At 37.1% G+C, this 10,209-nt stretch overlaps 1 protein-coding gene across 1 annotated transcript; it reads left to right on the top strand.

Moving 5' to 3' along the window:
• Nucleotides 1-1,425: 1,425 nt before the first annotated feature.
• Nucleotides 1,426-3,945, top strand: LOC130797441 (60S ribosomal protein L10-like). Its single transcript, XM_057660021.1, has 4 exons — nucleotides 1,426-1,574; nucleotides 2,186-2,687; nucleotides 3,192-3,273; nucleotides 3,719-3,945. Exons 1-4 carry the CDS (start codon nucleotides 1,565-1,567, stop codon nucleotides 3,794-3,796), a joined length of 672 nt encoding a protein of 223 aa, XP_057516004.1. The 5' UTR covers nucleotides 1,426-1,564; the 3' UTR covers nucleotides 3,797-3,945.
• The last annotated feature ends 6,264 nt before the right edge of the window (nucleotides 3,946-10,209 follow it).

The raw sequence follows: 10,209 nt of genomic DNA, 5'->3' as shown, positions 1-10,209 counted from the left end.
TCGATACCATTAATGCAGGTCGAGCAAAATAATCATGGTGTTAATATGCGAAAAGAGAGTATTGCTAAAATTGGTCCCTGTCGTCTTCGTCGTTTGATCTCTAAGCTTTATCAAAACCATTACTAATGTTAATAGATGATCTTAAGCTTTATTACAGAGAGTGATGATGATGATAATGAAGATGATGATGATGATGATGAGAATGATGATGAAGATGACGATGATAATTTTAAAGGGAAGAGGATTTTTAATGATGATGATGGTTAATTATTGCGAGGTGTATTGTTTAATGATTACAATTGATAATATGATAGATATGCAAATACAGAAAATTTCCTGATCTTACGCAAATACAAGAGATTATAATGGTGAAGATAATTGCGTGGAAATGAAGGTATTTGATGATGATGATGGTTAAAAAATGGTGAAGAGTTGTTTGAAGACTATAACTGATAATAATATGAGAGTTTTAAATTTAAAGTGATTGTATAATACAAGGCTATGTCATGACTCAAAAGGATTATTTCAAGCCTTAAAAGGCATTTTCGAGAACTGAAGTTTAACATATACTCTAAAAATGAAAATATCAAATTCTAAGTCTTAAATGATCAATTTCAAGGCTTAATAAACCAATTTAGGACTTAAAAGGCTTATTGATCAAGAGCTTGAGTTTAATATCTAATATAAACCTCACAAATCACAATGCCATCTTAATTTTAAATGGTCAATTTTAAGCCTAACAAAGGCAACTCTAAGACAATCAAGCTTTAATTCTATACTTACTCAAACGATATAAGGCATATTCCAAACCTTAAAACGCCAATTCCAAATCTTAAATGGCCTATTTCAAAGTTTAAGTTTAATAACTACTCCAGACCTTAAATACCAAATTTAATACTAAGCCTAATAATAAATGGCTACACATATGCGGCAGTTGCACCCAAATATTGTTACAGTGCTTAAGCCCAATACTAAGCTTAAGGCATGTAATAGTGCTTAAGGCACCTTTTGTCAAAAATGCCAACAATTTGAATGAAAAAAAAAAATATTACAGCATTTGAAAACGTTGATGAATTAAACGGTCAATTAAACGTCAAAATAACGAATTAAAAATTTGAGAGCACAAAAATAATTTAGAGCAAATTATAAAGACAACAACCAACACTTAATAAGGTTAGAAACGTCAAAATGGTGAATTAAACAGCAATTGCCAAGAATTTAACGGAAAATACTACGACAGTTATACAGTGCATAAACCGGATGCTACAATGTGAAAAAATCTCACAAAAATATTACCACTCACATCTTATAAAAATACGATGTTACCATGTGGAATTTCACCTTATTTAAATAGTCTGATTGTGAAAACCGTCTCGTGTGTTCATCTTTTATTTTTGGGCCAGGGACCATATCTCGATCCAAAGAAACCCTCCAACGGCCCTAAGAAACGCTTAACCATTCATCCCTTGTTATATAAATGAAGAAGCCCACATTTTTTCTTTGTCTTTCCTGATTGAGGGTTTTGCAATTTCCATTTTCAGGTTTTCGCTTCTGAATCGCCGCCATGGGAAGAAGTAAGCTTCTTCTTATCCTGCTCTTCTAATTCAATCATTAATATTTCTTTCTTCATTAAAACTATGTTGTTTTCCTGTATGTACAAAAGACGATTGAATCTGTTTTTATTTCCTGCAAATTTCTGATATTTTTTTATATGTTAATAATTGAAAGTTTTGTTGGAAATTTTTTATTTCAGTGTTGATATAGTCAATCTAGGATTTTTATTTTCAGCTTTTCTGGTGTTTTTATTGTTAATGTAATTGAAATATAAGTTTTAATTTTTTTTTTGTGTAAAATCAACTGTAGCATGTTCGTTTTGTGGAAGGATCTGGATGTGATATTATCAATTTTTGATCAATTTATTTGTGGTCGAATAACTGAAATAAGATTTATTTTTGCTACTAGTACTCTGAAATGTGATGTTCTGTTTTGATGGATCATCTGGAATGAAATTTATGTTTGTATTGGATAATGTGAACTGTGATGTTCTGAGTGGATGGATTTATTTGTGGTCAAATAGCTGAAATATTTTTGTTTTTAATGAATGATGATGTTCTGATTTAATGGATTTATGTGTGGTTTAAGTACGTGAAATGTGATTAGTTGTGGATTATGTGGGTTAATTTAGGACCGGCAAGATGCTACCGTCAGATTAAGAACAAGCCGTACCCGAAATCTAGGTATTGTCGTGGTGTACCCGATCCAAAAATTAGGATTTATGATGTGGGGATGAAGAAAAAAGGTGTGGATGAATTCCCATTTTGTGTACACCTTGTGAGTTGGGAGAAGGAAAATGTATCAAGTGAGGCTTTGGAAGCTGCCCGCATTGCGTGCAACAAGTACATGGCTAAGTTTGCTGGGAAGGATGCTTTTCATCTAAGGGTTAGGGTGCATCCATTCCATGTGCTTCGTATTAACAAGATGCTTTCGTGTGCCGGGGCTGATAGGCTCCAGACTGGTATGAGGGGTGCTTTCGGTAAGCCTCAGGGGACATGTGCTCGTGTTGCCATTGGTCAGGTGCTTCTCTCTGTGAGGTGCAAGGACAGTAACAGCCATCATGCTCAGGAGGCTCTTCGACGTGCCAAGTTCAAGTTCCCTGGTCGTCAAAAGATTATCGTCAGTAGGAAGTGGTATGTTTATTGCTTGTTTCTTGTTGGATTGTGGATTTGATTGATGCGTGAGTGCAAGTACGCTTATTGATATGTGTATTTGTGCTAAACCCTAATTGCTAGAATTTGAGTTATTTGAAAAACAAGCTGTTCTCTTAAACTGCATTTAGATGTAATGTCCACCCCAACATGGTTTTGTTTTGTCAATGTAGTCAAGCTTATATTGGTTAAATGTTGTAATGTTATATAGTCTTGCTAATATGGGTTTTGTTCATTGTTCCGGTTTGTTTCCTAGATCTTTTTAATTTGCAATTTGCCCCAAATCTGTGAAAAATTGAATAAAACCTCTTGTTGCTCACTTATCGTTGGTCACAATTCTTAAGTCACAAATAACAGGAGTATAGCTTGTGTAAATTCTAGTTGAGTTCTTGTATTCAATTATGATTGTAATTGTTTGAAACTGTTACTTTCTTTCTAGTGAACTGGTTTACCCATAGTGTTTTATGTTTGCTGTATGTTATGTAGGGGATTCACCAAACACAACCGTGCTGATTATCTGAAGTACAAGTCTGAGGGGCGTATAGTACCTGATGGAGTCAATGCAAAGGTTTGTTTTTTCTATCTTGTTTATCCAATATAGAGATCAACTTTATCCCACTGTTTGTGTTTCTGCTAAGAGGTTATTGAAATTTCTGGTACCGATTCTTTCAGTAGTACATTGACCTTGGTTGCTAAAACTGTTATATTCTTCAATGGAGCGTCATAATGTAAAAGGTTCTTAGTTTATGGTTTTGTGGTGGAGAGTCCAGAAATACATCTTCCTATGCATTGTTGGGTTATAATTTTAGTCACAAAAGTTTATTTGGTGTTAGATATTGTTCTACTGTGCTGTGTTAGAGGAGTAGCCTTCAACCAAAATGCAAAAATTACACTTAATTTGGTGATTTGTTAATTTGATTTCTAGATTTGTTGTAGTCGAGGGATAGTTGATAGTTTTTATGTTCCGTTTGATGTTTTCCTTATGAAGTTTTATGCTCCGTCTTATCTTGCAGCTTCTTGGATGCCATGGACCTCTATCTAACCGTCAACCTGGAAGAGCTTTCTTAACATCCGCCACAGCTTCTGCATGAGATATACGAGCTTAGTTACTTATTTAGCCTTGAGCTGTGATCAATTGAAAATTGAACCCTTTTTGGATGTAGTTTCAACTTCATGTCATTTTTGGAGACTATTGTTGTCACCTCATGTTTTGTTTCATATTTTGTTGCCTACCTTTGAATTGGTTTGCAGTGTGCTTTTTTTTTTTTACTGTTAAAGGTTTATTGAATCCAAAAATTGAACACCAGACATATCAAAATGGTACACGCTTTATCTGTGAGTTTACTCCAGTCATTCAAAAACGCCAAATGTGCTAGTTGTATGGGAAAGCTCACAAGAGAATAGAGCTTTAAATTTGTTAATTACAGCATTCTGCACACATTTTGCTGTCGTCTCTTTTTGGAACATAATTTTGATGTTAATCACTAAAGTAGAAATCAATTTACTAAAAAGTAGAAATCAATTTCAGCAAAGTATTAATTAAAGTTCGCCATCTCTTTTTATTTTATCGCCATCCTTCCTCCTTCCTTGAAATTATGTATTTGCCCTTGAAGTTTATAAAATTACAAAATTGTCACTAAATTTAAAACTTAATTAATAAATATAAATCACACTTAATAACACTATTAACACTTTAATATGGAAGATTTGTCTATATATATCGAATTTTAAGTCGCGTATAAAGTACGAATTTAAAAACGGTACTATCTCTCTAAAAATTCTTAAACAAGCTGTTACCTGTAATCGGTTAACTATGACTAACGAAAGCGATTATGAATTGGATGTGGTACATAAATTTTTCGATTTGAATCGTTGGAAATTTATAAAAAAAAAAAAAAAATTAAATCGCACAAAACCATAGTTCAATCGCACAAAACTAGGCGACTGGATCATGATTTAGTCGCACAAAACCGGGCGACTGAACCATAGTCCAGTCGCCTAGTTTTGTGCAACTAAACCATGGTTCAGTCGCCCCAGTTTTGTGCGATTTATTTATTTTTTAAAAAAATTTTTTTTATTTATTTACGTAATTTCTTTATTATTATTATTATTATTATTATTATTATTATTATTATTATTATTGTTGTTGTTGTTGTCATTATTAATTTTAATTTTCGTATTTTTTTTATTATTCTTATTAATAATATTATTATTATTGTTGTCATTATTATTATTATTATTATTATTATTATTATTATTATTATTATTATTATTATTATTATTATTATTATTATTATTATTATTATTATTGTTACTATTTTTATTAATTCTTTTTTTAGTATTAGTATTTTTATTAATTTTTGTTATAATTATTATTTAAATTTTCGTCATTAATGTAATTATTTTATATTATTTTGATTTCAAATTTGCAGGAGTTTGAAAACTTTGAAGACAACGTAGACTACTCTGGTAGCTTTGTTACGGATAGAGAATTTATTTCCGTAGATGAGTTACATAGTTGGGCCGATGCGATAGCAATAACAATTGGTTTTCAATTTACACGTGCTTCTTATAAAAAGAAAGAAGGACGTTCTAGAGTTAGTGTCTATTTAAGATGTCACCGCTATGGTAATATTAAGGGTGATGTACATAATCTAGATAATACTGCCCGACCTGGTTCTAAAAGTAGAAGTTGCGGGTGTAAATTTTTGATTGTAGGAAGTAGTCGTAAACCAGAAGAAAGACCTTGGATGGTAAGGGTGTGTCCCGGTGAAAAAGGAAAATATAACCATCCGTTCTTAGTGTACAGAGATGGTCATATAAGGGCAAATAGGATCAATGTAGATATTCGGGAACACATACGACAACTTAGTGCAACCGGAATGCAACCGACCTTTATTATGAATTCTATTAGAGATAATTTTCCTGGTTTTATGCTAGTATGAATCAGATATATAATATTAGGCAATCAATAAGGAGAGAAGAGATGGAGGGTAGGACTCCCCTTCAACACTGTCTTCATATGGCCACAGAACTTAATTACATGGTCTGGACAGACTTAGATAGCGAAGGGCAATTGAGCAGACTGTTAATTGCAAATCCTACCTCTATCCAAATGATACGTACATGGCCGTATGTTGTGCTGATAGATACAACGTACAAAACAAACAAACAAAAGTGGCTACTATGTGAAGTGATCGGAATGACGCCAACCAATCACAACTTCTTGGTTGCGTTTTGTTTGATGCGAGATGAGGCGGCCATGTCGTATTCGTGGGTGTTGCAGGGATTGAGAGATATTTTCGGCACTGCTCAGACTCCCAGCGTCATTGTAACCGATCGAGACGAAGGTTTATCTGCAGCTATTCGTGACGTCTTCCCAGGTAAAAAGGTTTTGCTGATTAGGTATTATCGTTCTATCTATTAAATATGTCTTAATTACGTTCAATGTTTTGTTTAATGTAGATGTGTGGCATTTGTTATGCATTTGGTATATTGCCAATGACGTTGAGAACATGGTGGACAAGTTGTGTGGCCGGAAAAAAAATCAACAAGGCCAAATATTCAGACAGGGCAGATGGAACCCCTTGGTTGAAAGTTCTACAATCGAGGAATTCGAACAGAGATGGCAAGCGATCGTGAGTACGTGGTCGGTTAGGAACAAAAAGGTCGTTCGGTATCTGGCTGGAACATGGATTCCACTTAGAGAGAAATTTGTGCGTGTGTGGACGAATGATTGTGTCCACTTGGGTAACCAGACTACCAGCAGAGTTGAAAGCCAACACTCGTCTTTCAAGTATTATCTTGGTAGCGGTAATAGCTCATTCGATACCCTTATTAAAAGGGCACACGCACAGCTTACAAATCAGCACGCCAGGATCCGACAAGCGCTACAGGAATCCATGAATTCTGTAGCAAGGTCGTTGCGACAACATTTCTTTAGACCTTTATATCGCCACGTATCTATCTATGCCTTGTAGCAGCTCCAGCTTGAGTATAACCGCATGTTAGAACTGGGTGATTTTGTATGAAACAAATGCGGTTGTGTACTTCAACAAACCCATGGATTGCAGTGTGCATGCTATTTACATATGTGCATCGGTTCACATGGTGCTTTGTATGTGGATGACATTCATCAATTTTGGAGTACTTTGAGGTACACAGTGGTAGGAGACGAGACCAACGAAGGAGTACGATACGCGAACGCCAATGATATGGAGTACTTTCAATCTCTGGTCGATGAAGTCCTTAAATCTGATCCCCCTGTTGTACGCCGAATGTCTCAGGTACTTGAATATGAACTACACACAGAAGGAGCCGAAATACCTGAGCCTTACGCAAGTCCACCGAGAAAGGTAAGACCAAGCACAAGTAAAACCATGAGAAGGAAAAAAAGCGCATTTGAATATAGTAGATCATCTTCTCGTGGTCGAGGGTCTAGATCTTCATCCTGCGGGAGATCTAGTGGTAGATCTAGTGGTCGAGAAACGCAATCTTCAGTAGGACTTAAGTTTAGTTTCAACTTATCCGGTACACGACTATCGTTTTTATTATTTACTTTCATTTGTTACAACTTCATCTTATTAACTTTATTTTCAATTACTGCAGATGATCTAGGAGGGCGCGATTTTTCAGAGTTTTCATGGCCTAATTACATCCCATTCATTCTTCCACCTTACTTGTTTGACTGGATTGATGTGTTAGGTGATGGTAATTGTAGATTCAGAGCTATTGCCGTCACAGAGCTGGGAGGCGAGGAAGCATGGCCTCTTTTAAGACGTGCTATTTCTATGGAAATGCAAATGAACAGAGAGCAATACCTAAGTTTGTATCTATCCCAGGAGTTGTTAGACGAGGCTATATTCAGAATAGGTTCACACGGCAATGGACTATAACAACGATGTAATCATAAATTAAATGTGATGTACAGACTATGAAGGGCCATGCCCTTTAAAAATTTGTCATTCGGCAAATAAATCTCTACAATCATTAAGTTATATTTCTAACGCATGTCGTTGACGGGGGTTCATATCCGCAAGCGAAGGAGGTAGTCTAGCCACTGGAGCGAATCGACTGGGCCATTCATTGAGGAACTGAAAAAACAAAAGGAAAAAAGGAGTTAACAACATATAAAATATCATCAAACAAACACAAAGACATAGCATCAAACAAGTATATTTTCAAAACTCACGTATTCCGCTCTGCTCTGAGAAGGACCTGGACCTGAAGTCGGGCCTTCGTCGGGGGCTATGTACGGGTGCGAGCACACTCTGAACCAATCAACGTAATTAGGTTCCGCCTCTGATAGAACAAATGCCCGGCGAAGGCCCTGCTCAACAACGCGGGCACTAAAGGGGAACCTACTCCATGCCTCCAAATAAAAAGCAGAAGAAGCAAAGGTCACGGAGTAGGTGCCGTGTGCCGGTCGGAGAGCCTTGGCTGGTCTCACAGGAGCGGGGGGAATAGCCTGCACGATCCCGATCTGTCGCAAAGTCCGCTCCGGCAAATACACCTCGACGATATCAAAGTACGTGATACCCCCGATGATGGTGGTGCGTGGGTGCTCATTCAGCAACGCACTAGAAGCAGAACTATACGGAGTCCATTCCACCTGCATGTAGGCCAAGTTAACAAAAATATGTATAATGTACAATTAAAAACACATCCATAACAAAATTAACTTTAAGTACAATACCTGAGTCTCCGTCATTGAGTCAAGAACCCTGCGGCAGTCCCTCAGCCTGTCCACCTCACGACATGGTTTCTTTGTTGACCACATCTCCGCCCTAGTCATGTTTGGCACATCTTCTCGGCGAGGATGAGGGCGGAAAGCGGGAAGGTACTCATAGATCCATGTCTGGAGCAATGTCAGGCATCCCGCAATGGTCTTGCAACCAGCCTTAGATGCCATTCCGAGCTGCCTATACAAGTAGGCCAAGGTCACCGCACCCCAGGCCACCTACTGCTGATCGACGTTCACGGCTAGTATCGGGTGAGGTCGCATGCCAATTCTGGTCTTATCCGCCAGCAAGGTAGAGCCGACGATAGCCATGTAGTATGCTGTCGTCTGGGTATCCATGGCCTGCGACCTATGACACAGATGTATCAATTCATCAACGTTCACGCAGCCGCAGGTGAATGCACCCCTACGCCGAAGCTCAGACATAGGCTCCCCGAACAAATTGGTGATACCGACGTGCCACTCCGCCTCAGAAGGCTCAGCCGGCAGAGAACCTTCAATAGAATCTTAGTACTTAGATTTAGCTATCAAGGTCCTAAAACCATTCTAACAATCCCCGTGGACTCCTAGAAGCTCAGCTGAAGGAGGGCGGCTCGACAGTTTGCTAGATCAGAATTGTCTAAGTGTGTGGTTGTTTCGTGTTCTTTTCATGATCATTTGTAGTTTTTGTCTGTGTCATTAATAAAAGCTTTTGCACAACATTAATCCTTGCATAACCAAGGCCTTAATCAGCCCCGGTTTCGCATCAAAACCAAGTTTGAGCTACTTTATGCGCAAAAGTGTTAAAAACGGTTAAAAACGCATAAAATCGCAACTTAACACGTAATTTCTAGCATATGACTGCGATTTTAAATTCTAAAATCTTCAACACAATAATATATACCAAATAGTGTTGTATGCCAAGTTTCGTGCATAACAAACCAAATTTGAGCTACTTTACGCGCGAAAGTGCCAAAAACGGTTAAAAACGCATAAAATCGCAACTTAACACGTAATTTCTACCATATCACTATAATTTTCAATTCTAACCACTTCAACACAATAATATATACCAAATAGTGTTGTGTGCCAAGTTTCGTGCGTAACAAACCAAGTTTGAGCTACTTTACGCGTGAAATTGACAAAAACGCTTAAAAACGCATAAAATCACTACTTAACACGTAATTTCTAGCATATGACTATGATTTTCAATTCTATCCACTTCAACACAATAATATATACCAAAGAGTGTTGTGTGCCAAGTTTCGTGCAAATCTGATACAAATGCTGTTGTATGAAATGAAGATACCAAAGGAGCCCACACAAGGCTGCATACAGACCTCACGACACAGCAGCAAACTAGTGACCAGACCACCTTGCACGACACGCAGAGACTAAACCTATGCATCCAGGACCTAGACTAAAGTGGAAATGGAATCTTGGTACTTGGATATAGCTATGAAGGTCCTAAAACCATTCTAACAATCCCCGTGGACTCCTAGAAGCTGAGCTGAAGGAGGGCTGCTCGACAATTTGCTGGATTAGAATTGTCTAAGTGTTTGTGGTTGTTTCGTGCTCTTTTCATGATCATTTGTAGTTTTTGTCTGTGTCATTAATAAAAGCTTCCGCACAACATTAATCCTTGCATAACCAAGGCCTTAATCAACCTCGTTTTCGCATCAAAACCAAGTTTGAGCTACTTTATGCGCAAAAGTGTTAAAAACGTTTTAAAACGCATAAAATCGCAACTTAACACGTAATTTCTACCATATGACTACGATTTTC

The sequence above is a fragment of the Amaranthus tricolor genome, chromosome 13 (genome assembly GCF_026212465.1).
Source record: "Amaranthus tricolor cultivar Red isolate AtriRed21 chromosome 13, ASM2621246v1, whole genome shotgun sequence".
NCBI classification, from domain to species: domain Eukaryota; kingdom Viridiplantae; phylum Streptophyta; class Magnoliopsida; order Caryophyllales; family Amaranthaceae; genus Amaranthus; species Amaranthus tricolor.
Note: the sequence above shows the minus strand (reverse complement) of the source record. Positions and strands in the feature narration are given on the sequence as shown.